Source organism: Lissotriton helveticus, chromosome 7, assembly GCF_964261635.1.
Source record: "Lissotriton helveticus chromosome 7, aLisHel1.1, whole genome shotgun sequence".
Lineage (NCBI taxonomy): Eukaryota > Metazoa > Chordata > Amphibia > Caudata > Salamandridae > Lissotriton > Lissotriton helveticus.
The window spans coordinates 1,101,303,578-1,101,330,789 of NC_136068.1; the positions used below are offsets into that span (position 1 = coordinate 1,101,303,578).

Genomic DNA, 27,212 nt, shown 5'->3' on the forward strand with positions numbered 1-27,212 from the left:
GAGTTGGAGGGTGGAGGGTGGAGTTAGAGTTGGAGGGTGGAGTTGGAGTAGGAGGGTGGAGTTGGATGGTGGAGTTGGATAGTGGAGTTGGAGTTGGAGGGTGGAGTTGGAGTGGAGGGTGGAGTTGGAGGGTGGAGTTGGAGGGTGGAGTTGGAGTTGGAGGGTGGAGTTGGAGGGTGGAGTTGGAGGGTGGAGGGGAGTTTGAGGGTGGAGTTGGAGGTGGAGTTGGAGGGTGGTGTTGGAGGGTTGAGTTGGAGTTGGAGGGTGGAGTGGAGGGTGGGTGGAGTTGGACTTGGAGGGTGGAGTTGGACTTGGAGGGTGGGAGTTGGAAGGTGAGGGTGGAGTTGGAGGGTGGAGTTGACTTGGAGGGTGAGTTGGACTTGGAGGGTGGAGTTGGAGGGTGAGGGTGGGTTGGAGGGTGGAGTGGAGATGGGGTTGAGTTGGAGGGTGGAGTAGGATGGTGGATTAGAGGGTGGGAGTTGGAGGGTGGGGTTGGAGTTGGAGTTGGAGGGTGGGGTTGGAGGGTGGAGTTGGAGGTTGGAGTTGGAGGTTGGGAGTTGGAGTGGGAGTTGGAGGGTGGAGTTGAAGTTGGAGGGTGGAGTTGGAGGTGGAGTGGAGGGTGGGTTGAGTTGGAGGTGTGTTCAGGGTGGAGTTGGAGGGTGGAGTTGGGGGTGGAGTGGAGGGTGGAGTTGGAGTTGGAGGGTGGAGTTGGAGGGTGAGGGGAGGAGTAGGAGGGAGGAGTGGGAGATGTAGGGGTGAGTTGGAGGGTGGAGTTGGAGGGTGGAGTTAGAGGATGGAGGTGGAGGGTGGGGTGGGAGTTGGAGGTTGGGTATTTGGAGTTGGAGGGTGGAGTTGGAGTTGGAGGGTGGAGTTGGAGACTGGAGTTGGAGGGTGGGGTTGGAGGGGTGGAGTGGTGGAGTTGGAGGGTGGAGGTTGGAGGGGGTGGATAGAGTTGGGAGGGTTGGGAGTTAGAGTTGGAGGGTGGAGTTGGAGTTGGAGGATGGAGTTGGAGGGTGGATTGGAGGGTGGAGTTGGAGGGTGGAGTAGTAGGGTGGAGATGGGAGGTGGAGTTTGAATTGGAGGGTGGAATTGGAGTAGGAGGGTGGAGTTGGAGGGTGGAGGTGGTTGGATGTTGAAGTTGGAGGGTGGATTAGAGTTGGAGGGAGGAGTTGAATGGTGGAGTTGGAGGGTGGAGTTGGAGGGTGGAGATAGGTTGGAGGGTGGAGTTAGAGTTGGAGGGTGGAGTTGGAGGTGGAGGATGGAGTTGGAGGGTGGATTGGAGGGTGTAGTTGGAGGGTGGAGTAGTAGGGTGGAGTTGGAGTTGGAGGGTGGAGTTTGGGGTTGGGAGGGTGGAGTTGGAGGATGGAGGGTGGAGTTGGAGGGTGGAGTTGGAGGGTGGAGTTGGAGGGTGGAGATGGAGGTGGAGTATGAGAGTGGAGTGGAGGGTGGAGTTGGAGGGTGGGGTTGGAGGGTGGAGTTGGACTCGGAGGGTGGAGTTGGAGGGTGGAGTTGGAGGGTGGAGTTGGAGTTGGAGGGTGAGGTTGGAGGGAGGAGTTGGAGTTGGAGGGTGGAGTTGAGGGTGGAGTTGGAGGGTGGAGTTGGAGTTGGAGGGTGGGAGCTGGAGGGTGGAGTTGGAGTTGGAGGGTGGAGTTGGAGGGTGGGGAGTTGGAGGGTGGAGTTGGAGGGGAGGAGTGGAAGGGTGGAGTTGGAGGGTGGAGTTCAAGGGTGGAGTTGGAGGGTGGAGTTGGAGGGTGGTGGTTGGAGGGTGGAGTTGGAATTGGAGGGTGGAGTTGGAGGGTGGAGTTGGAGGATGGAGTTGGAGATGGAGGGTGGAGTTAGGAGTTGGAGGGTGGAGTTGGAGTTGGAGGGTGAGGGTGGAGTTGGAGGGTGGAGTTGGAGATGGAGGTTGGAGGGTGGAGTTGGAGGGTGGAGTTAGAGGGTGTAGTTTGGAGGGTGGGGTTGGAGTTGGAGGGTGGAGTTGGAGGGTGGAGTTGGAGGGTGGAGTTGGGGTTGGAGTTGGAGGGTGGAGATGAGTTGGAGGGTGGATTGGAGTTCGAGGTGAAGTTGGAGGTGGAGTTGGAGTAGGAGGTGGAGTTGGAGGGTGGAGTTAGAGTTGGAGGGTGGAGTTGGAGGGTGGAGTTGAGGGAGGAGTTGGAGGGTGGAGTTGGAGTTGGAGGATGGATTTGGAGTTAAAGGGTGGAGTTGGATGGTAGAGGTGGAGGGTGGAGTTGGAGGGGGAGTTGGAGTTGGAGGGTGGAGGTTGGATGGTTTGAAGGGTGGAGTTGGAGGTGGAGTTGGAGTTGGGAGGGTGGAGTTGGAGGGTGGAGTTGGAGTTGGAAGGGTGGAGTTGGAAGGTGGAGTTGGAGGTGGAGTGTTGGAGGGAGGAGTTGGAGGGTGGAGTTGGAGGGTGGAGTTGGAGTTGGAGGGTGGAGTTGGAGGTTGGAATTGGAGTTGGAGGGTGGAGTTGGAGGGTGGAGTTAGAGGGTGGAGTTGGAGTTGGAGGGTGGACCGGGAGGGTGGAGTTAAAGTTGGAGGGTGGAGTTGGAGTTGGAGGGTGGAGTTGGAGGGTGGAGTTGGAGTTGGAGGGTGGAGTTGGAGGGTGGAGTTCAAGGGTTGGAGTTGGAGGGTGGAGTTGGAGGGTGGAGTTGGAGTTGGAGGGTGGAGTTGGAGGGTGGAGTTGGAGGGTGGAGTTGGAGTTGGAGGGTGGAGTTGGAGGGTGAGGGTGGAGTTGGAGGGTGGAGTTGGAGATGGAGGGGTGAGTTGGAGGCTGGAGTTGGAGGGTGGAGTTGGAGGGTAGAGTTGGAGGGTGGAGTTGGAGGGCGGAATTGGAGGGTGGAGTTGGAGTTGGAGGGTGGAGTTGGAGGGTGGAGGTGGAGTTGAAGTTGGAGGGTGGGAGTTGAAGGGTGGAGTTAGAGATAGAGGGAGGAGTTGAATGGTGGAGTTGGAGGGTGGAGTTGGAGGGTGGAGGATAGAGTTGGAGGGTGGAGTTGGACTTGGAGGGTGGAGTTGGACTTGGAGGGTGGAGTTGGAAGGTGAGGGTGGGGTTGGAGGTTGGAGTTGGAGGGTGGAGTTGGAGGGTGGAGTTGGAGGGTGGAGTTGGAGGGTGGAGTTGGAGGGTGGAGTTGGAGTTGGAGGGTGGGGTTGGAGGGTGAGGGTGGAGTAGGAGGGAGGAGTTGGAGATGGAGGGGTGAGTTGGAGGGTGGAGTTGGAGGGTGGAGTTAGAGGGTGGAGGTGGAGGGTGGGGTTGGAGTTGGAGGTTGGATTTAGAGTTGGAGGGTGGAGTTGGAGACTGGAGTTGGAGGGTGGGGTTGGAGGGTGGAGTTGGAGGGTGGAGTTGGAGGGTGGAGTTGGAGGGTGGAGTTGGAGGGTGGAGATAGAGTTGGAGGGTGGAGTTAGAGTGGAGGGTGGAGGTTTGGAGTTGGAGGATGGAGTTGGAGGGTGGATTGGAGGGTGGAGTTGGAGGGTGGAGTAGTAGGGTGGAGTTGAAGTTGGAGGGTGGAGTTTGAATTGGAGGGTGGAATTGGAGTTGGAGGGTGGAGTTGGAGGGTGGAGGTGGGGTTGAAGTTGGAGGTGGAGTTAGAGTTGGAGGGAGGAGTTGAATGGTGAAGTTGGAGGGTGGGAGTTGGAGGTTGGATTTGGAGTTGGAGGGTGGAGTTGGAGGGTGGAGTTGGAGGGTGGAGTTGGAGGGTGGAGTTGGAGGATGGGGTTGGAGTTGAAGGGTGGAGTTTGATGGTAGAGGTGGAGGGTCGAGTTCGAGGGTGGAGTTGGAGTTGGAGGGTGGAGTTAGAGTTGGAGTTGGAGGGTGGAGTTGGATGGTGGAGTTGGAGTTGGAGGGTGGAGTTGGAAGGTGGAGTTGGAGTTGTAGGGTGGAGTTGGAGGGTGGAGTTGGAGTTGGAGGGTGGAGTTGGAGGGTGGAGTTGGATGGTGGAGTTGGAGTTGGAGAGTGGAGTTGGAGGGTGAAGGTGGAGTTGAAGTTGGAGGGTGGAGTTGGAGGGTGGAGTTAGAGTCGGAGGGTGGAGTTGGAGTTGGAGGGTGGAGTTGGAGTTGGAGTTTGGAGATGGAGGGTGGATTGGAGGGTGGAGTTGGAGGGTCAAGTTAGAGGGTTGAGTTGTGTTGGTGGGTGCTGTTGGAGTTGGAGGGTGGAGTTGGAGGGTGGAGGGTGGAGTTAGAGTTGGAGGGTGGAGTTGGAGTAGGAGGGTGGAGTTGGAGGGGTGGAGTTGGATAGTGGAGTTGGAGTTGGAGGGTGGAGTTGGAGTTGGAGTTGGAGGGTGGAGTTGGAGGGTGGAGTTGGAGGGTGGAGTTGGAGTTGGAGGGTGGAGTTGGAGGGTGGAGTTGGAGGGTGGAGTTGGAGTTGGAGGGTGGAGTGGAGGGTGGAGTTGGAGGGTGGTGTTGGGAGGGTTGAGTTGGAGTTGGGAGGGTGGAGTTGGAGGGTGGAGTTGGACTTGGAGGGTGGAGTTGGACTTGGAGGGTGGAGTTGGAAGGTGAGGGTGGAGTTGGAGGGTGGAGTTGGACTTGGAGGGTGGAGTTGGACTTGGAGGGTGGCGTTGGAGGGTGAGGGTGGAGTTGGAGTTGGGGGTTGAGTTGGAGGGTGGAGTAGGATGGTGGAGTTAGAGGGTGGAGTTGGAGGGTGGGGTTGGAGTTGGAGTTGGAGGGTGGAGTTGGAGGGTGGAGTTGGAGGTTGGAGTTGGAGGTTGGAGTTGGAGTGTGGAGTTGGAGGGTGGAGTTGAAGTTGGAGGGTGGAGGTTGGAGGGTGGAGTTGGAGGGTGGGGTTGGAGTTGGAGGGTGGAGTTCAAGGGTGGAGTTGGAGGGTGGAGTTGGAGGGTGGAGTTGGAGGGTGGAGTTGGAGTTGGAGGGTGGAGTTGGAGGGTGAGGGTGGAGTAGGAGGGAGGAGTTGGAGATGTAGGGGTGAGTTGGAGGGTGGAGTTGGAGGGTGGAGTTAGAGGGTGGAGGTGGAGGGTGGGGTTGGAGTTGGAGGTTGGATTTGGAGTTGGAGGGTGGAGTTGGAGTTGGAGGGTGGAGTTGGAGACTGGGAGTTGGATGGTGGGGTTGGAGGGTGGAGTTGGAGAGTGGAGTTGGAGGGTGGAGTTGGAGGGTGGAGATAGAGTTGGAGGGTGGAGTTAGAGTTGGAGGGTGGAGTTGGAGTTGGAGGATGGAGTTGGAGGGTGGATTGGAGGGTGGAGTTGGAGGGTGGAGTAGTAGGGTGGAGTTGGAGGGTGGAGTTTGAATTGGAGGGTGGAATTGGAGTAGGAGGGTGGAGTTGGAGGGTGGAGGTGGAGTTGAAGTTGGAGGGTGGAGTTAGAGTTGGAGGGAGGAGTTGAATGGTGGAGTTGGAGGGTGGAGTTGGAGGGTGGAGATAGAGTTGGAGGGTGGAGTTAGAGTTGGAGGGTGGAGTTGGAGGTGGAGGATGGAGTTGGAGGGTGGATTGGAGGGTGTAGTTGGAGGGTGGAGTAGTAGGGTGGAGTTGGAGTTGGAGGGTGGAATTTGAGTTGGAGGGTGGAGTTGGAGGATGGAGGGTGGAGTTGGAGGGTGGAGTTGGAGGGTGGAGTTGGAGGGTGGAGATGGAGGGTGGAGTATGAGAGTGGAGTTGGAGGGTGGAGTTGGAGGGTGGGGTTGGAGGGTGGAGTTGGACTCGGAGGGTGGAGTTGGAGGGTGGAGTTGGAGGGTGGAGTTGGAGTTGGAGGGTGAGGTTGGAGGGAGGAGTTGGAGTTGGAGGGTGGAGTTGGAGGGTGGAGTTGGAGGGTGGAGTTGGAGTTGGAGGGTGGAGCTGGAGGGTGGAGTTGGAGTTGGAGGGTGGAGTTGGAGGGTGGAGGGTGGAGTTGGAGTTGGAGGGTGGAGTTGGAGGGTGGAGTTGGAGTTGGAGGGTGGAGTTGAAGGGTGGAGTTGGAGGGTGGAGTTCAAGGGTGGAGTTGGAGGGTGGAGTTGGAGGGTGGAGTTGGAGGGTGGAGTTGGAATTGGAGGGTGGAGTTGGAGGGTGGAGTTGGAGGATGGAGTTGGAGATGGAGGGTGGAGTTGGAGTTGGAGGGTGGAGTTGGAGTTGGAGGGTGAGGGTGGAGTTGGAGGGTGGAGTTGGAGATGGAGGTTGGAGGGTGGAGTTGGAGGGTGGAGTTAGAGGGTGGAGTTGGAGGGTGGGGTTGGAGTTGGAGGGTGGAGTTGGAGGGTGGAGTTGGAGGGTGGAGTTGGGGTTGGAGTTGGAGGGTGGAGTTGGAGTTGGAGGGTGGAGTTGGAGTTCGAGGGTGAAGTTGGAGGGTGGAGTTGGAGTTGGAGGGTGGAGTTGGAGGGTGGAGTTAGAGTTGGAGGGTGGAGTTGGAGGGTGGAGTTGGAGGGTGGAGTTGGAGGGTGGAGTTGGAGTTGGAGGATGGATTTGGAGTTAAAGGGTGGAGTTGGATGGTAGAGGTGGAGGGTGGAGTTGGAGGGTGGAGTTGGAGTTGGAGGGTGGAGTTAGAGTTGGAGTTGAAGGGTGGAGTTGGATGGTGGAGTTGGAGTTGGAGGGTGGAGTTGGAGGGTGGAGTTGGAGTTGGAAGGTGGAGTTGGAAGGTGGAGTTGGAGGGTGGAGTTGGAGTTGGAGGGAGGAGTTGGAGGGTGGAGTTGGAGGGTGGAGTTGGAGTTGGAGGGTGGAGTTGGAGGTTGGAATTGGAGTTGGAGGGTGGAGTTGGAGGGTGGAGTTAGAGGGTGGAGTTGGAGTTGGAGGGTGGACCGGGAGGGTGGAGTTAAAGTTGGAGGGTGGAGTTGGAGTTGGAGGGTGGAGTTGGAGGGTGGAGTTGGAGTTGGAGGGTGGAGTTGGAGGGTGGAGTTCAAGGGTGGAGTTGGAGGGTGGAGTTGGAGGGTGGAGTTGGAGTTGGAGGGTGGAGTTGGAGGGTGGAGTTGGAGGGTGGAGTTGGAGTTGGAGGGTGGAGTTGGAGGGTGAGGGTGGAGTTGGAGGGTGGAGTTGGAGATGGAGGGGTGAGTTGGAGGCTGGAGTTGGAGGGTGGAGTTGGAGGGTAGAGTTGGAGGGTGGAGTTGGAGGGCGGAATTGGAGGGTGGAGTTGGAGTTGGAGGGTGGAGTTGGAGGGTGGAGGTGGAGTTGAAGTTGGAGGGTGGAGTTGAAGGGTGGAGTTAGAGATAGAGGGAGGAGTTGAATGGTGGAGTTGGAGGGTGGAGTTGGAGGGTGGAGATAGAGTTGGAGGGTGGAGTTGGAGTTGGAGGGTGGAGCTGGAGTTGGAGGATGGAGTTGGAGGGTGGATTGGAGGGTGGAGTTGGAGGGTGGAGTTGGAGGGTGGAGTTGGAGTTGGGGGTGGAGTTGGAGTTGGAGGGTGGAGTTGGAGGGTGGAGGGTGGAGTTGGAGGTTGGATTTGGAGTTGGATTTGGAGTTGGAGGGTGGAGTTGGAGTTGGAGGGTGGAGTTGGAGGCTGGAGTTGGAGGGTGGGGTTGGAGGGTAGAGTTGGAGGGTGGAGTTGGAGGGCGGAATTGGAGGGTGGAGTTGGAGGGTGGAGGTGGAGTTGAAGTTGGAGGGTGGAGTTGAAGGGTGGAGTTAGAGATGGAGGGAGGAGTTGAATGGTGGAGTTGGAGGGTGGAGTTGGAGGGTGGAGATAGAGTTGGAGGGTGGAGTTGGAGTTGGAGGGTGGAGTTGGAGTTGGAGGATGGAGTTGGAGGGTGGATTGGAGGGTGGAGTTGGAGGGTGGAGTTGGAGGGTGGAGTTGGAGTTGGGGGTGGAGTTGGAGTTGGAGGGTGGAGTTGGAGGGTGGAGGGTGGAGTTGGAGGGTGGAGTTGGAGGGTGGGGTTGGAGGGTGGAGTTGGAGTTGGAGGGTGGAGATGGAGGGTGGAGTTGGAGGGTGGAGTTGGAGTTGGAGGGTGGAGTTGGAGGGTGGAGTTGGAGGATGGAGTTGAAGTTGGAGGGTGGAGTTGAAGGTTGGAGTTAGAGATGGAGGGAGGAGTTGAATGGTGGAGTTGGAGGGTGGAGTTGGAGGGTGGAGATAGAGTTGGAGGGTGGAGTTGGAGGGTGGAGTTGGAGTTGGAGGATGGAGTTGGAGGGTGGATTGGAGGGTGGAGTTGGAGGGTGGAGTTGGAGTTGGGGGTGGAGTTGGAGTTGGAGGGTGGAGTTGGAGGGTGGAGGGTGGAGTTGGAGGGTGGAGTTGGAGGGTGGAGTTGGAGTTGGAGGGTGGAGTTGGAGGGTGGAGTTGGAGGATGGAGTTGGAGTTGGAGGGTGGAGTTGGAGGGTGAGGGTGGAGTTGGAGGGTGGAGTTGAAGATGGAGGTTGGAGTTGGAGGGTGGAGTTGGAGTTGGGGGTGGAGTTGGAGTTGGAGGGTGGAGTTGGAGGGTGGAGGGTGGAGTTGGAGGGTGGAGATGGAGGGTGGAGTTGGAGTTGGAGGGTGGAGTTGGAGGGTGGAGTTGGAGGATGGAGTTGGAGTTGGAGGGTGGAGTTGGAGGGTGAGGGTGGAGTTGGAGGGTGGAGTTGAAGATGGAGGTTGGAGTTGGAGGGTGGAGTTAGAGGGTGGAGTTGGAGGGTGGGGTTGGAGTTGGAGGGTGGAGTTGGAGGGTGGAGTTGAAGGGTGGAGTTGGAGTTGGAGGGTGGAGTTGGGGGTGGAGTTGGAGCATGGAGTTGGGGTTGGAGTTGGAGGGTGGAGTTGGAGTTGGAGGGTGGAGTTGGAGTTCGAGGGTGAAGTTGGAGGGTGGAGTTGGAGTTGGAGGGTGGAGTTGGAGTTGGAGGGTGGAGTTAGAGTTGTAGGGTGGAGTTGGAGGGTGGAGTTGTAGGGTGGAGTTGGAGTTGTAGGATGGAGTTGAAGTTAAAGGGTGGAGTTGGATGGTAGAGGTGGAGGGTGGAGTTGGAGGGTGGAGTTGGAGTTGGAGGGTGGAGTTAGAGTTGGAGTTGGATGGTGGAGTTGGAGTTGGAGGGTGGAGTTGGAAGGAGGAGTTGGAGTAGGAGGATGGAGTTGGAGTTAAAGGGTGGAGTTGGATGGTAGAGGTGGAGGGTGGAGTTGGAGGGTGGAGTTGGAGTTGGAGGGTGGAGTTAGAGTTGGAGTTGAAGGGTGGAGTTGGAGGGTGAGGGTGGAGTTGGAGGGTGGAGTTGGAGATGGAGGGGTGAGTTGGAGGGTGGAGTTGGAGGGTGGAGTTAGAGGGTGGAGGTGGAGGGTGGGGTTGGAGTTGGAGGGTGGAGGTGGGGGATGGAGTTGGAGGTTGGATTTGGAGTTGGAGGGTGGAGTTGGAGTTGGAGGGTGGAATTGGAGGCTGGAGTTGGAGGGTGGATTGGAGGGTGGAGTTGGAGGGTGGAGTTGGAGTTGGAGTTGGAGGGTGGAGTTGGAGGGTGGAGGGTGGAGTTGGAGGGTGGAGTTGGAGGGTGGAGTTGGAGGGTGGAGTTGGAGTTGGAGGGTAGAGATGGAGGGTGGAGTTGGAGGGTGGAGTTGGAGTTGGAGGGTGGAGTTGGAGGGTGGAGTTGGAGGATGGAGTTGGAGGGTGGAGTTGGAGGATGAGGGTGGAGTTGGAGGGTGGAGTTGAAGATGGAGGTTGGAGTTGGAGGGTGGAGTTAGAGGGTGGAGTTGGAGGGTGGGGTTGGAGTTGGAGGGTGGAGTTGGAGGGTGGAGTTGGAGGGTGGAGTTGGAGTTGGAGGGTGGAGTTGGGGGTGGAGTTGGAGCATGGAGTTGGGGTTGGAGTTGGAGGGTGGAGTTGGAGTTGGAGGGTGGAGTTGGAGTTCGAGGGTGAAGTTGGAGGGTGGAGTTGGAGTTGGAGGGTGGAGTTGGAGTTGGAGGGTGGAGTTAGAGTTGTAGGGTGGAGTTGGAGGGTGGAGTTGTAGGGTGGAGTTGGAGTTGGAGGATGGAGTTGAAGTTAAAGGGTGGAGTTGGATGGTAGAGGTGGAGGGTGGAGTTGGAGGGTGGAGTTGGAATTGGAGGGTGGAGTTAGAGTTGGAGTTGGATGGTGGAGTTGGAGTTGGAGGGTGGAGTTGGAAGGAGGAGTTGGAGTAGGAGGATGGAGTTGGAGTTAAAGGGTGGAGTTGGATGGTAGAGGTGGAGGGTGGAGTTGGAGGGTGGAGTTGGAGTTGGAGGGTGGAGTTAGAGTTGGAGTTGAAGGGTGGAGTTGGAGGGTGAGGGTGGAGTTGGAGGGTGGAGTTGGAGATGGAGGGGTGAGTTGGAGGGTGGAGTTGGAGGGTGGAGTTAGAGGGTGGAGGTGGAGGGTGGGGTTGGAGTTGGAGGGTGGATTTGGAGTTGGAGGGTGGAGTTGGAGTTGGAGGGTGGAATTGGAGGCTGGAGTTGGAGGGTGGGGTTGGAGGGTGGAGTTGCAGGGTGGAGTTGGAGGGTGGAATAGGAGGGTGGAATTGGAGTTGGAGGGTGGAGTTGGAGGGTGGAGGTGGAGTTGAAGTTGGAGGGTGGAGTTGGAGGGTGGAGTTAGAGATGGAGGGAGGAGTTGAATGGTGGAGTTGGAGGGTGGAGTTGGAGGGTGGAGATAGAGTTGGAGGGTGGAGTTGGAGTTGGAGGGTGGAGTTGGAGGATGGAGTTGGAGGGTGGATTGGAGGGTGGAGTTGGAGGGTGGAGTTGGAGGGTGGAGTTTGAGTTGGGGGTGGAGTTGGAGTTGGAGGGTGGAGTTGGAGGGTGGAGGGTGGAGTTGGATGGTGGAGTTGGAGGGTGGAGTTGGAGGGTGGAGTTGGAGTTGGAGGGTGGAGATGGAGGGTGGAGTTGGAGGGTGGAGTTAGAGGGTGGAGTTGGAGGGTGGGGTTGGAGGGTGGATTTGGACTTGGAGGGTGGAGTTGGAGGGTGGAGTTGGAGGGTGGAGGTGGAGTTGAAGTTGGAGGGTGGAGTTGGAGGGTGGAGTTAGAGATGGAGGGAGGAGTTGAATGGTGGAGTTGGAGGGTGGAGTTGGAGGGTGGAGTTAGAGTTGGAGGGTGGAGTTGGAGTTGGAGGGTGGAGTTGGAGTTGGAGGATGAGTTGGAGGGTGGATTGGAGGGTGGAGTTGGAGGGTGGAGTTGGAGGGTGGAGTTGGAGTTGGGGGTGGAGTTGGAGTTGGAGGGTGGAGTTGGAAGGTGGAGGGTGGAGTTGGAGGGTGGAGTTGGAGGGTGGAGTTGGAGGTTGGAGTTGGAGTTGGAGAGTGGAGATGGAGGGTGGAGTGGAGGGTGGAGTTGGAGGGTGGAGTTGGAGGGTGGGGTTGGAGGGTGGAGTTGGACTTGGAGGGTGGAGTTGGAGTGTGGAGTTGGAGGGTGGAGGGTGGAGTTGGAGTTGGAGGGTGAGGTTGGAGGGTGGAGTTGGAGTTGGAGGGTGGAGTTGGAGGGTGAGGGTGGAGTTGGAAGGTGGAGTTGGAGATGGAGGGGTGAGTTGGAGGGTGGAGTTAGAGGGTGGAGGTGAAGGGTGGGGTTGGAGTTGGAGGGTGGAGGTGGAGGATGGAGTTGGAGGTTGGATTTGGAGTTGGAGGGTGGAGTTGGAGTTGGAGGGTGGAGTTAGAGGCTGGAGTTGGAGGGTGGGGTTGGAGGGTGGAGTTGGAGGGTGGAGTTGGAGGGTGGAATTGGAGGGTGGAGTTGGAGTTGGAGGGTGGAGTTGGAGGGTGGAGTTGGAGGGTGGAGGTGGAGTTGAAGTTGGAGGGTGGAGTTGGAGGGTGGAGTTAGAGATGGAGGGAGGAGTTGAATGGTGGAGTTGGAGGGTGGAGTTGGAGGGTGGAGATAGAGTTGGAGGGTGGAGTTGGAGTTGGAGGGTGGAGTTGGAGTTGGGGGATGGAGTTGGAGGGTGGATTGGAGGGTGGAGTTGGAGGGTGGAGTTGGAGGATGGAGTTGGAGTTGGGGGTGGAGTTGGAGTTGGAGGGTGGAGGGTGGAGTTGGAGGGTGGAGTTGGAGGGTGGAGTTGGAGGGTGGAGTTGGAGTTGGAGGTTGGAGATGGAGGGTGGAGTTGGAGGGTGGAGTTGGAGGGTGGAGTTGGAGGGTGGGGTTGGAGGGTGGAGTTGGACTTGGAGGGTGGAGTTCGAGGGTGGAGTTGGAGGGTGGAGGGTGGAGTTGGAGTTGGAGGGTGAGGTTGGAGGGTGGAGTTGGAGTTGGAGGGTGGAGTTGGAGGGTGGAGGGTGGGGTTGGAGGGTGGAGTTGGAGGGTGGAGTTGGAGGGTGGAGTTGGAGGGTGGAGTTGGTGGGTGGAGGGTGGAGTTGGAGGGTGGAGTTGGAGGGTGGAGTTGGAGTTGGAGGGCAGAGTTGGAGTTGGAGGGTGGAGTTGGAGGGTGGAGTTGGAGTTGGAGGGTGGAGTTGGAGGGTGGAGTTCAAGGGTGAAGTTGGAGGGTGGAGTTGGAGGGTGGAGTTGGAGGGTGGAGGTGGAGTTGGAGGGTGGAGTTGGAGGATGGAGTTGGAGTTGGAGGGTGGAGTTGGAGTTGGAGGGTGAGGGTGGAGTTGGAGGGTGGAGTTGGAGATGGAGGTTGGAGGGTGGAGTTGGAGGGTGGAGTTAGAGGGTGGAGTTGGAGGGTGGAGTTGGAGGGTGGAGTTGAAGGGTGGAGTTGGAGGGTGGAGTTGGAGTTGGAGGGTGGAGTTGGGGTTGGAGTTGGCGGGTGGAGTTGGAGTTGGAGGGTGGGGTTGGAGTTGGAGGGTGAAGTTGGAGGGTGGAATTGGAGGGTGGAGTTGGAGTTGGAGGGTGGAGTTGGAGGGTGGAGTTGGAGTTGGAGGATGGAGTTGAAGGTAAAGGGTGGAGTTGGATGGTAGAGGTGGAGGGTGGAGTTGGAGGGTGGAGTTGGAGTTGGAGGGTGGAGTTGGATGGTGGAGTTAGAGTTGGAGGGTGGAGTTGGAAGGTGGAGTTGGAGTTGGAGTTGGAGGGTGGAGTTGGAGTTGGAGTTGGAAGGTGGAGTTGGAGGGTGGAGTTGGAGGGTGCAGTTGGAGTTGGAGGGAGGAGTTGGAGGGTGGAGTTGGAGGGTGGAGTTGGAGTTGGAGGGTGGAGTTGGAGTTGGAGGGTGGAATTGGAGTTGGAGGGTGGAGGGTGGAGTTGGAGGGTGGAGTTAGAGGTTGGAGTTGGAGTTGGAGGGTGGACCGGGAGGGTGGAGTTAAAGTTGGAGGGTGGAGTTGGAGTTGGAGGGTGGAGTTGGAGGGAGAGCAAGGAGTAACAGAAAGAGCGTGGGTGCGAGAGCGAGAAAGAGACGTAGAAAGAGGGGTAGGAGGAGAAAAAAAATAACACATGAGTGGTGAGCACGTAGAAAGTGAAACAAATTGAGTTTAAAACACCTGGCGACTGCTTATATTTTTCAATATTCAGCATTGAAAGGGAAAGTAGGTTAGCGAGAGGGATGTTACGGGGAGAGTGAGGGAGAGCGCGAGAATGAGAGAGAACTACAGGGGAGGAATGGAGATAAAGAGAGCAAGGAGTAACAGAAAGAGCGTGGGTGCGAGAGTGAGAAAGAGACGTGAGGAGAGGAGCTTTTAGTGAGGGGCAAAAGGCCCACTGGTGAGCTTTAGCTAATGCATGGCGAGTGTAGGGCTAAAAGAACAAGATAGCGGGGAGTGCATTCCTTTCAAGTCTTATGGGGGGGGAGCGACAGCCTTTGAAGTCTGACGTGGGGGGCGGGGGAGCAAATGGTGAGGCACATGCACTGGTCATAATTCGCATTCCAAAGCTCTCTGGCATCAAAGGAAGGGTGGGAGGGAACGAGCATATGGGGTGTGAGCGTTAACAAAAGTAAGAGGGAGAGGAAGAAGTGAGGCCGAGCCCGCGCTGGCGAAAGCAGTCCAGATGCCAGCTACGCACTTGAATGCCTCACATGCACTGGCCATAAACCGCATTTTTAAAGCTCTTTGATAGACTTTTCTTTTCCCCTTACTATAATCTCGCCAGCAATGCGCAAGCGCATTGTTTCAGGCGAGACCTAAAAACACTGGGGCAGATCTACACGAAAGTGCCGCAGCGTGGCACTGGAAGCCCTTTGCCTGCGCCACGCTGCAGCACCTTCTGAGCACAGGAATGCAAAATATTTACAAGAATATGACGCATTCCTGTGCTCTCCCCTGTACTGGCGCACAAACAGCTGCCAAGCGCCGGCGCAGGCACCCTTGCACCATAGTGCAAGGATGCCTGCACCATGGGGGAGATTGTTTTTGTGCAGGAAGGGGCACCTTCCTGCACAAAAAAAATCACTAAAGGCTTTTTCCTCTTTCAATGCGTGCTGTAGAATGCAGCATGCATTGAAAGAGGAAATAACGAGGAGAAATGAAAACAGATGCATCTCCAGATTTACGATCCTCGTAAATCTGGAGATATGTCTTGTTCCATGGGTGTTGCAAGGGAACACACACAGCAACACCCATGGAACGCCCCTTCAACGCAAAGTGCTGCATGTGAAGGGGCCGTAGTTACAAGGGAAGGAAAAGTCACGCAGGGTGGCTTTTCCTATCCTTGTAAATATGGAGGAGCCCCCTGTGCCATCAGTACGTCACGAAAAGTTACGTATTGGTGGCGCAGGGGGATTGTAAATCTGCCCCACATCGTGTTCTGACTGGCCGAGGGGGCTTTTTTCCCTTTGGTCTTCTCACTCCAACAGGAGTCAGGGTCCCCCAGGAGTGAGCACTCTCATTGGCTGGCCGCACCATGAAAGAAAATGTTGCTGCATACATTACAGGGCTCCAGGGACTTACTCCCCTGTCCTGCAATATATATATAAAAAGATATAAGGGGCAGGGTAGGGATTCCCTCCCCCTTAGTCGTTGTGGGGAGGGACTACCCCAGGGCCAAAATAAAAAAGATCCAGTCAGAAGGAAAAATTCGAAATGGGGGACCACCATTTTAAAAATAAATTAATATGACCGTCAGGGTAGGCCAGGTCCCAGTGGTCAATAAATATATTTTTTGAGAAGTGGGGCATGCGTGGGGCACACTTCCCCAAGCAGATTCGGGCCCTGTGTACCTCATCCCCCATGGCCCGCAAACATTTCCAAAGGGGAGAAGGGCACGCATCCCCCCCTCCTCGAGCCAGTTATGGCTCCGGGGAGCCCATTCTCCAGAGCACACAATGAAATGAATGGGAAGGAGTGTGTGCCCCCTCTCAGCCTGCTCAGGACAACAGGACCCCATCCCCTGGTGCCAAATAAATTTAAAAAGGGGAGTAGGGGCGAATGCCCCCCCCCCCTCCTCGAGCCAATCTTTGACCCCAGTGACTCCATACGGGGCAAAATTTATTAGGTTGAATCTAGCATTGTAGCGCATGTCTGCTCACTTTGCGAGGCATGCTGTATTAGGGTATGTTTTAGAAGTGGTGTGGAAGCCCCGCCCATATTTTTCATTGGCTGGCGTTATCGTCCATGGTAAATGCTGGCTTCCGATTGACAATGAAGCTTCTTAGATCCTCCTTGTTACCGCCCTGTCTCCTTTTGCGACCGCCCATCAGGACTGGATCTTTTCCTTGCGGCGTCTCCTTCAATTAGTCGGTAATCACTTTTTTTCCATTCGCGCAATGGTGACAGCTTGTTCTAAACGCTCTCAGTTTTTACTAGCTGCGCCACAATAAGATCGACATTTTCCTTGGATCAGACATATTGGTCTACATGGGAGCCAGGATTGTAACCTGCGTCCCCTTGTTCTTTAATGGCATTGTGCACTTTGATGTTGCCATTCTTGTAGAAGGGGAACAAAAACACGTCAATTTACAGACTGCGTGTTTCTAACCTCAGTTTGGCTTTCATGCGTAGTACTGGCTCAGAGTTTGTGAATTGCGATTGATGTTAAACTGGTGCTTTTAAGAACACTCAGTGTAGGTAGACAAGGGGCATGCCATGGGATCACACAACGCTGGTCCCTGGAGAATCTAGGATTGGAAGTTATGTCAACATTTTAAAGATTAGGATTAGGGGGAAGGACTGGCACAATTATTCCCCAGAGCAGGAAGTGTTTATGTACAGTTGGCAGTAAATATAGTGTTACAAGCCGAGGCTCACTGCCTCACAACGCGCAGGAGCTGCGGAGATGGCGGGTTCTGTGCCTCGACCCAGGCAGCGCAGTCCCGCCAGGGATTACTCTGTCTTTCTACGCATATAGTAGACATGCTGAGAAGTGCTGGTACCTTCCACTGAGAGCGTCGTAGAGCTGCTGTGAAGTGCTGGGACTCTTCTAACAAAAGTGCAGTAGAGCTGCAGAGAAGTGCTGCCACTGTCCCAATAAAGGTGCAGTAGAGCTGCAAGAAGCGTTCATTGAAAGCTCCATAGAGATGCTGAGACGCAGGTAAGCAGAGCTGCTGTAGAGCCAGAGAACCAAGCCAGCAGAGCTGCTCTAGAGCCAGAGAACCAGGTCAGCAGAGCCACTCTTGAGCCAGAGAACCAGGTCAGCAGAGCCGCTCTAGGGCCAGAGAACCAGGCCGGCAGAGCCACTCTAGAGCCAGAGAATAAGGTCAGTAGGCTGCTGTAGAGCTTGAGAACCAGGTCAGCAGAGCTGTTGTGGAGCCTGAGAACCAAGTCAGCAGAGCCGCTCTAGAGCCAGAGAACCAGGCCAGCAGAGCTACTCTAGTGCCAGAGAACCAGGTCAGCAGAGCCGCTCTAGAGTCAGAGAAACAGGCCAACAGAGCTGCTATAAAACCAGTGAACCAGGTCAGCAAGCTGCTGTTGAGCCTGAGCACCAGGTCAGCAGAGCCATTGTAGAGCCAGAGAACCAGGTCAGCAGAGCTGTTGTAGAGCCAGAGAACCAGACCAGCAGAGCCACTCTAAAGCCAGAGAACCAAGCCAGCAGAGCTGCTCTAGAGCCAGCGAACCAGGTCAGCAAAAATGCTCTAGAGCCGGAGAACCAGGTCAGCAGAGCTGCTCTAGAGCCGGAGAACCAGGTCAGCAGAGCTGCCGTTGAGCCAGAGTACCAGATAAGCAGAGATGCTGTAGAACCAGAAAACAAGGTCAGCAAAGTCGCTCTAGGGCCTGAGAACCAGGTCAGCAGAGCTGCTGTAGAGCCAGAGAACGAGGTCAGCAGAGCTGCTGTAGAGCCTGAGACCCAGGTCAGCAGAGCTGCTCTAGAGCCAGAGAAGTAGGTCAGCAGAGCTGCTGTAGAGCCAGAGAACCAGGTCAGCAGGGCTGCTGTAGAGCCTTTGAACCAGGTCAACAAAGCTGCTGTACAGCCAGAGAACTAGGTCAGCAGAGCTGCTGTAGAGCCAGAGAAGCAGATCATTAAGCTGCTGTAGAGCCAGAGAAGCGGGTCACCAAGCTGCTGTAGAGCCATGGAACCAGGTCAGCAGAGCGGCTGTAGAGCCAGAGAACCAGGTCAGCAAAGCCATTGTAGAGCCAGAGAACCAGGTCAGCAGAGCCATTGTAGAGCTAGAGAACCAGGTCAGCAGAGCCGTTGTAGAGCCATAGAACCAGGTCAGCAGAGCTGCTGAAGAGCCAGAGAACCAGGTCAGCAGACACGCTCTAGAGCCTGAGAACCGGGTCAGTAGAGCCACTCTAGAGCCTGAGAACAGGGTCAGTAGAGCCGCTCTAGAGCCAGAGAACCAGGTCAGCAGAGCAGCTCTAGAGCCAGAGAATCAAGTCAGCAGAGCCGCTCTAAAGCCAGAGAACCAGGCCAGCAGAGACACTCTAAAACCAGAGAACCAGGTCAGCAGAGCCTAAGAACCAGGTCAGCAGAGCCATTGTAGAGCCAGAGAACCAGGTCAGCAGAGCCATTGTAGAGCCAGAGTACCAGGTCGGCAGAGCTGTTGTAGAGCCTCAGAACCAGGTCAGCAGAGCTGCTCTAGAGCCAGAGAACCAGGTCAGTAGAGCTGCTCTTGAGCCAGAGAACCAGGTCAGCAGAGTCGCTCTAGGGCCAAAGAACCAGGCCGGCAGAGCCACTCTAGAGCCAGAGAATAAGGTCAGTAGGCTGCTGTAGAGCTTGAGAACCAGGTCAGCAGAGCTGTTGTGGAGCCTGAGAACCAAGTCAGCAGAGCCGCTCTAGAGCCAGAGAACCAGGCCAGCAGAGCTGCTCTAGTGCCAGAGAACCAGGTCAGCAGAGCCGCTCTAGAGTCAGAGAAACAGGCCAACAGAGCTGCTCTAAAACCAGTGAACCAGGTCAGCAAGCTGCTGTTGAGCCTGAGCACCAGGTCAGCAGAGCCATTGTAGAGCCAGAGAACCAGACCAGCAGAGCCACTCTAAAGCCAGAGAACCAGGCCAGCAGAGCTGCTCTAGAGCCAGCGAACCAGGTCAGCAAAGTTGCTCTAGAGCCGGAGAACCAGGTCAGCAGAGCTGCTCTAGAGCCAGAGAACCAGGTCAGCAGAGCTGCTGTACAGCCAGAGAACCAGGTCAGCAGAGCTGCTGTTGAGCCAGAGTACCAGATAAGCAGAGCTGCTGTAGAACCAGAAAACAAGGTCAGCAAAGTCGCTCTAGGGCCTGAGAACCAGGTCAGCAGAGCTGCTGTAGAGCCAGAGAACGAGGTCAGCAGAGTTGCTGTAGAGCCTGAGACCCAGGTCAGCAGAGCTGCTCTAGAGCCAGAGAAGTAGGTCAGCAGAGCTGCTGTAGAGCCAGAGAACCAGGTCAGCAGGGCTGCTGTAGAGCCTTTGAACTAGGTCAACAAAGCTGCTGTACAGCCAGAGAAGCAGGTCAGCAGAGCTGCTGTAGAGCCAGTGAAGTGGGTCACCAAGCTGCTGTAGAGCCATGGAACCAGGTCAGCAGAGCGGCTGTAGAGCCAGAGAACCAGGTCAGCAAAGCCATTGTAGAGCCAGAGAGCCAGGTCAGCAGAGCCATTGTAGAGCTCGAGAACCAGGTCAGCAGAGCCGTTGTAGAGCCATAGAACCAGGTCAGCAGAGCTGCTGAAGAGCCAGAGAACCAGGTCAGCAGACACGCTCTAGAGCCTGAGAACCGGGTCAGTAGAGCCACTCTAGAGCCTGAGAACAGGGTCAGTAGAGCCGCTCTAGAGCCAGAGAACCAGGTCAGCAGAGCAGCTCTAGAGCCAGAGAATCAAGTCAGCAGAGCCACTCTAGAGCCAGAGAACCAGGCCAGCAGAGACACTCTAAAACCAGAGAACCAGGTCAGCAGAGCCTAAGAACCAGGTCAGCAGAGCCATTGTAGAGCCAGAGAACCAGGTCAGCAGAGCCATTGTAGAGCCAGAGTACCAGGTCAGCAGAGCTGTTGTAGAGCCAGAGAACCAGACCATCAGAGCTGCTCTAAAAGCCAGAGAACCAGGTCAGAAGAGCCGCTCTAGAGCCAGAGAACCAGGTCAGCAAAGCTGTTGTAAAGCCTCAGAACCAGGTCAGCAGAGCTGCTCTAGAGCCAGAGAACCAGGTCAGTAGAGCTGCTCTAGAGCCAGAGAACCAGGTCAGCAGAGCTGCTGTAGAGCCAGAGAACAAGATCAGCAGTTGTACTGTAGAGCAACAGAACCAGGTCAACAGAGCCGTTGTAGAGCCTGAGACCCAGGTCAGCAGAGCCGTTGTAGAGCCTGAAACCCAGGTCAGCAGAGCTGCTGTAGATCCAGAGAACTAGGTCAGTAGAGCTGCTCTAGAGCCAAAGAACCAGGTCAGCAGAGCCGCTCTAGAGCCAGAGAACCAGATCAGCAGAGCCGCTCTAGATCCAGGGAACCAGGCCAGCAGAGCCAATCTAGAGCCAGAGAACCGGGTCAGCAAGCTGCTGTTATGCCTGAGAACCAGGTCAGCAAGCTGCTGTAGAGCTTGAGAACCAGGTCAGCAGAGCTGCTATAGAGCCACAGAACCAGGTCTGCAGAGCTGCTGTTGAGCCAGAAAACCAGGTCAGCAGAGCAGCTGAAGAGCCATAGAACCAGGTATGAGGTCCTGCTGTAGAGCCAGAGAACCAGGTCAGCAGAGCTGCTGTAGAGCCAGAGAACCAGATCAGCAGTTGTACTGTAGAGCAACAGAAACAGAGCCGTTGTAGAGCCTGAGACCCAGGTCACCAGAGCTGTTGTAGAGCCTGAAACCCAGGTCACCAGAGCTGTTGTAGAGCCTGAAACCCAGGTCATCAGAGCTGCTGTAGATCCAGAGAACTAGGTCAACAGAGCTGCTCTAGAGCCAGAGAACCAGGTCGGCAGAGCCGCACTAGAGCCAGAGAACCAGGCCGGCAGAGCCACTCTAGTGCCAGAGAACTAGGTCAGCAAGCTGCTGTAAAGCCTCAGAACCGGGTCAGCAGAGCCGTTGTAGACCCAGAGAAGGGGTCCGCAGAGCTGCTATAGGGCCACAGAACCAGGTCAGCAGAGCTGCTGTAGAGCCAGAAAAACAGGTCAGAAGACCCGCTCTAGAGCCAGAGAACCAGGTCAGCAGAGCTGCTGCAGAACCAGAGAACCAGGTCAGCAGAGCTGCTGTAGAACCAGAGAATCATGTCGGCAAACTGCTGTAGTGCCTGAGAACTAGGTCAGCAAGCTGCTGTAGAGCCTGAGCACCAGGTCAGCAGAACCGTTGTAGAGCCAAAGAACCAGGTCAGTAGAGCTGCTTTAGAGCCAAAGACCCAGGTCAGCAGAGCTGCTGTAGAGCCAGAGAACCAGGTCAGCAGAGCTGTTGTAGAGCCTGAGACCCATGTATGAACAGGTCCTGCAGGGAGTGGAGAGGAACATACATAATCATACACAGAAGAGGTGCAATGATGCAGCATAATATGGCACATTCTGTCGCAATATATTGCTATTTTATAATTTTACAACACAGTAGTACTGTCTGGGCAAATGTTTCTCCTCATTAAAAGCACTCTAACACTCAAATACAGCCTTCAGCAATGAAATTGTGACAGTTAATCTTTGCGAAGTGAATGTCTCCCCCTGGGGACCACAGCTGATGCTTTTTAAAGCCTCTTTTGATCCAACTGAGCTAAAATCAATGTTTGCAACTGATACAGAAGATCTAAAAAGTGTGGAAAATATGTAAATACTCTGAGAACACAGATACCACAATATTGCATTATTCCAGTGGTCCTGCCTATGAGCAAAGACTTGTAGTGTAATGACCTTGATTTACTGACTGTGTTGAAAATCCATGGTGCTGGTGTGGTGCAGCGGCCAGGGCAGATGACTTTGTAGGACATGGTTCATGGTTCCATCCCCGGCTCTCGTGGCAGCTCAGCTCAGCACCTTGTGACTCTGGGGAAAAGCTTACTTAATTTCCACAACGGCCCCCAGCGCCTTGAGACCCGTAAAGGTGAGTAGTTCATGCATTACAAATACAGATTTTATTTATTTATTATTTAACTGTTACCCAGAAGAATATTTGGGCAAAAAATAATATTGAAGTACTGAATCTGTGGTACTGATAAAGTAAGGGTAAAAGTGGAGGCCATGCAAGGTCACTGGAGTCAGGAAGGAATGGGCAGTTCTGGACAGCGTTGTCATTCTCCAGGTAGGAATTCCCATGCAGCGCAGCTCCAAGTAGCTGGTATGAAACAAACATTTGCAATGCAATAGGTCTCTCATTTACGCGAGTTGAAGCTATTGGTATTGTAAATGACAATGTCTTTTATTTATGTTTTAAAAACCAAAACATAAATAAAAGGCATTGTCATTTACAATGCCAATAGCTCAAAGCTGTGTAAATGCAAGACCAATTGCATTGCAAATGCTTGTTTACAAAGGGGAGGGGGCAGCGCCCTTGGGAACTCCATCCACTGGGACCTAATACTTTACAGTGTCCCACCCCAGGGACACTGTGCTTCACTCCCTGGGAGAGTGTGGGCATACCCTGCACTTTCCTAGGCAGGGAACTCAACTTTGCTCTCTCTCACCGGGAGTAGTTAAAAGAGACAGTGCCGGCTCCTGCCAGCACTCAGTATGATACTGGCTGTAGAATCAGCTGGGGACACAGTGCCTTGGGGTTTGCCCCACATCCTCAACAACCCCACATTGAGAGTGCCGGGGCACCCAACTATAATTTAAAAAGTTGCTGGCTCCGACTAGGGGAACCGGCTGGGGCTGTGGGGGCCCTGGTGCTCCCCTTCAGCATCCTGCTAGCACGTATTGTGGGTGCCCCGGCTGGGCTCCTCCTGCAGCCCCCAACTGGAATGTATTTGTGGGTGCCCCTGGTGAACACCGGGGCACACACTTAAATACAAACATGCAAGTTCCAGCAGCCAGACATGATGTGTGATGGCTCAAACCGAGCAGGCCCTGTGGATCCCGCTCTGGCTCCCAACTAAAACACATGTGGATGACCCAGGTGGGCACACGGACACCCACAAAAATATTATTTTAAAAACAAAAAAGTGAATAATAAATAAGTAGCGGAGAACCTCATTTATTATTCACTGCTACTTGACGGAGTTCCCCATATTGCCTGATGAGGGCTGTTCACACTTTTCTTTCAGCTTGGTGATGTCCCTAGAAGGGGCAGGGGCACAGACACGCTTTGTATAATGTTATGGAGGATTGCAGGGAGTGTAGCAGCCACCCATCAACCTAAAAAAAACTGTAAGTCTCCTAGGTCATTAAATCCATGACCACGGGAAAACCTATCATATTTTTTAATGCACTCCTAGCTGGAGCTTTATACTCTTCAGCTGGAGTGCAAGGCCCTCTCATAGTTGCTTTTAGGATTATGCATTGGGGGCTGAAAATATTATAAGAAAGATTCTGACACATGATGGCTTTATTGAGAAAAAAAACCAACAACGTTTATGTGAGTCTTTCTTTTAACATTTGGCAGCCTGAATACAATAATTAAAACTTCATTCATTATTTTTAAAATAATCACTGTTATTAAACATTGTGTAAATTAGTGAAATATACATTTGATTCAAAGTATTGGTAATTTTTTATCAAAGATGATAGATCTGCTTTATATACATTGATATGCTCACAGTGCGGTCAGGACCTGCAAGACCAACCGCATGCTGTGCATGCCAGAAGACGTGTGTAACGGGAGGTCAGCGCTATATTTAAAAATATTACAAAGTCGTTTAGACCATGTCAAACAGGTAGCTCAGTGACACAATATCATCAGCCATTGCTTTTTCAGTCAACATGGTGGGTCTTGTGGGTCTTGTAGTTTTGTTTTAAAGGCTCATTAAAAGCTCAACATCTCAGCATGCAAAGTGCTGTTGGTTAAAATGCCAGTACTGGACAAAGGTGTTATACATGAAAATGGAGCCAATTGTCAGCTATATTTGAAGTTATACAAAGTAATTTTTAAAAAGTTGCTTGTTTTACACAGAGGACCAAAAGTAATCTCTTTCCACATTTTTTTTAGGGTTCACTCTTTTGCTCGCTTCATGCATTAAAACATGCATTGGCAATGCAAATAGTTTTTTTCTTTTGTATAGTGGAAGGTTTTCTACTGAGCTACAAAACACATCGTAGGTACAACATGGCCAGCAGCAGAGCAACCTTGCCTATTACTAAAGTAAAGGATAGGTGGCAGTAACTCACTGAAAAGTGGGTGAGTGGCATTAAAGGACTGGTATACAATTTCTATAAACTAACATAAACATTCAATAAGTACAAAACTCTTGAAAGAAAAAGTCAATCTTATGTAAAAAAAAACATACATTCATGTGCCCATACAGGATTATTAGCCCTCATCTAACAAATTTGGTATGCTCAGTGGGTTCCACATTTAGTACTGTAATCCATTTTAGACTGCTATTCATCGCTGGTTTCCTAGGTATGGGTTCCCTAATTTGAGATATGTCAACATAGGGGACTAAAGTCTCTTATGTTGACATGTATGTTCTACAATTGTTAACACCATCCGTGCGGCGCATTTTCCCGCTGTGCGCTGCACTTTTAAAAAACCCGCGGTTCATGACGAGCTCAGCTCTTCATGAGCGTACGAGAGGTGTACCTCATGACGAGCTGAGCTCGTCATGAGCGTCGAAGGGGTTAAACTGTCAGTCCTATATTAAAATTGTATGTGGGTGAGCAAAAAATGCGTTTTACCGGTGTCTCCCTACCACAATATTATAATCAAGAAGGACAAAGCAATGGACCCTCATTCTCTTTTCCATTTACATGTTTCAGGTCTTGATTTTGGCCCCTAGAGGACTTCTGCAGGAATATAGGTAACTCACATAAGATAGAATGAAACAGTCCATGGTTCATATGGCATGATCACCTAGTTCAGAAGGAAGGTGGCAGATGGGGTACATTTCTCCAGTTGCGCTATCGGCGAGGCTGTCAGCTGGTGTGGCATGTTGTGCAGGGCATGCCTCTAAAATCATAGCATTGCTTTATAGAATAGGCCAAGCCCACTCTGCTAACGCACACTCAAAGCTGATTGGGTGCAGACAAAGAGTGGGCATAGGCTTTAAGATTGTGAGCCAAACACCCAACATCTAAACATCTCTGGCCTCGATACCCACGCTAATACGGCAGTGGTAATGAGGCTTCGCAGGCCGGGTCCCATAATTCACCACAGCCTCACCTGTGTTGCATCCTGTCTGGAAAAGCAGCCCAGTGTCGGCAGAAGATCTTTGCTTTGCCCTTGCGTTGCTGCAAGTGTTATTGACTACTACTTCATTTAGCACTGAGGTACGAACTTTTAAATAAAACAAAAATGTATTTTGGATTGATTCACTTTACAACATTAGATCATATCATTGCACTGAGTGGTTTTTATTAGTATTAGTGAACAGCATCTCGTCTGTCCTGGCAATTTTATGAATGACTCGAGAGGCAGGTTGTCTCAGTTGTCTTGTTTCTCCTTTTCAAGTCTCTATTTTTATAGATAGAACAACATTATGGTCAAGTGCACCCTGAATAAGGAAGATGTTTGTACAGTGCAAATTAATTATTTCAAGGAACTCTGAAATATGATAATAGAAGGAAGGCACCGTCAAGAAAGAAATTTGCCAAGTGTCAAATAGTTTGGTAAAGCTGGGAAGCCAGGATTAAAACCAGTGTCTGTGTGTCAGGGCCCACTACTAATTGTGGCCCTGGGTTCGACAGAATCTTCTGACTGACATGTGTATGTTATGCAAGTTCATTCTAAATAATAAAATACACTTTTTCATAAGATGTGGCAACAGCAGACAAAACACCCGTTCTTCATAGAACTGGTACACCTTAGGAAGAAACAGTGCACACTTCCCTCCTTAAGAGGGCAGAAGCAGCACAAGCTTCCCCCTTAACAAGACAGGTAAAAACTGGACCGCAGCAGTGCAAGCTTTGCTTCCTCAAAGAAGAGGCACAGCTTGGAAGTAGCAAAGCAATCATCACTCTCACAGAAAGCAGCACATGCATTTTTCCATACCCTGCAGAGCCCAGCCAGCAGTGCAGATGTCTAGTAAAAACCTGAGTGACATGTAGGTTACAGACAGATCATTGGAGCTGGTGCTTAACTCACTGAGAGGAATGTATAGGTGGATGAGTAAGTAAACATGCACGTTCTGACAACACTCTCACTTGGATGGCATTTCACGTCAGCATCCCGGAAACCCTGCGACTGTTACGCAGACCCACTGTTTCTATTGTTTCCTTGGTGTTCTACATTTTGAGAAGTAGCCATTGCTTAGTAGGTCTTGTTTTTATAAGACGCCCAGGCACACTATAACTAGCTGTGCTCTAAACAGACATTCAGGTGCCAGGCTCTTCTATAAGGTTTTGAATGCACATGTACCGGAGTCTGTGTAACCCCAGACTCGGTGTTGCACCTATTCAAAATGTAGTGGGCTGCCAGGGCCTTAACCCCTTCGCTGCGGGGGTAATTCCCCGCTGTGCTGGGGGGCAGGGGGGCGCGCACAGCGCCCCCTTGCTCATGACGAGCTCTGCTTGTCATGAGGCACAGTGCTCCTGTGCTCATGACGAGCTGAGCTCTTCGCGGCCGCACCCGTTTTCGTGGAACGTTCAGCACAGCAGGGGAATTATCCCCACGTGTGAGCGTTCCACGGCTCATCACGAGCTCAGCTCGTCATGAGCACAGGAGCACCGTGCCTCATGACGAGCTGAGCTCGTCATGAGCATGCAAGGTGTTAAACAACTGCGATGTAAGCAATAACTTGCACACCAGATGCAATGCTCATGACCTCACCCATAATCAAACAGCTGTTGTTACAAATGTTGCAAATCTTCTTACAGATAAAATGACATATCACATAAACCAAACTACTTTGAAAGAGATGTCTCTGAATGTACTATCAGTAATTGGTTTGACTATGTGTGATTATAAGAAATTGGACTATTAATTGGGGAGTGGGAGCGGTGACTTCCCACCTCAAGGAATAATCATAAACCTCATGAGTGTGAACAGTTACAGTCACTAAATTAACCTGAGCTCAACCCCCTGGCAGTTATGGAGTACAAAGGATTAATTTAGGGCAATGTGTAAAGTATTTATGAAGTACCAAAAATGTAGTGAACTCTAATTGCAAGGCAATAAAATCCCCAAACCAAAAATAGAGTAAAATGTAATAAACAAAATGATATCAAAATGGCAAATATCCAATAAGTTGGACTGGAGATATGAATTTAAACATTTTTAAGAAGCAATTGTGCCAAGAAGCATAAAGCGCCAATTATAGCCAATGTTTGCTGTAGACCAGGCTTACTACAATAGAGCGCAAATCGGATACACCACCGAAGTTCAATGGCGACTGGAAAGTAGCGAGGTTCTGCCATCCACCATTGCACATTAACTATACACCTACCATTACTTACCTACCCAGATAGAGGGTTCTCACGAGCAAAGGGTAGTTTCCTTTTCCATGGCAAGGCCCTTACCTCAAGGTAGGACATTGAGACTTCATAATCCATGTCATCGCTGGTCTCCTCAATGGCCCGGAAAAGGTCATTGAGAGTGCGCACATAGATGCCTGGCTCATAATCAGTGCCCAGCATGGTGTAAGTCTTCCCACAACCTAGAGGAGATGCAGGGATGGACAATCTTATGAAAAGGGTGAAAAACATGGGCATCAGGAAAATACTTGACAACATTAACACTTCTGAAATATTTGGGGGCACTATGCTGTACAGTGCTTGGAAATGGGATGACATATTAGGTTATAAGAGGATTTTCTAGACCATAAATTTGTCTATTTCCATAAACAGTGCCCATAAGAGGAAACCAGATTTTTCAGTCAACAGCAGTGGAAGTATTGATTTTTTGAATCAGGGATGTCGGGAGTACCAAGCTTTGTGGAGCCAGCCACATTTGTCAAGAAAACCAAGACGCAGCCAAAGACTGGACTCCCAGTGCAGCTGGGGTGAACAAAGTAAACACTTAACAGGGTACTCAATTCCTCCAATACTAAAATGCAATATACCCATGTGTAAATGTAGACTGCAGAAATGAACAAATCTTGTTGGCTCTTGCAGGGCCGGACTGGCCGTAGCGGGCACCGGGCAATGCCCGGTGAGCTGCACGGGTAGGGGTAGGTTTTGGGCCCATGGGGCCGTTTTTTGTTACAGGGCCGTTTTTGCAGCATAGCATAGCTGCAAAATC

The 27,212-nt window shown here is 53.0% G+C and overlaps 1 protein-coding gene across 2 annotated transcripts in view; it reads right to left on the reverse strand.

Moving 5' to 3' along the window:
* Positions 1-27,212, reverse strand: part of KIF19 (kinesin family member 19) — a 425,797-nt gene that overhangs the window by 156,844 nt on the left and 241,741 nt on the right. For both annotated transcript variants that reach the window (XM_078654238.1, XM_078654237.1), the window contains exon 5: positions 26,492-26,628. In XM_078654238.1, the coding sequence (XP_078510364.1) occupies positions 26,492-26,628 (137 nt within the window). The remainder of the gene's footprint in view (positions 1-26,491; positions 26,629-27,212) is intronic.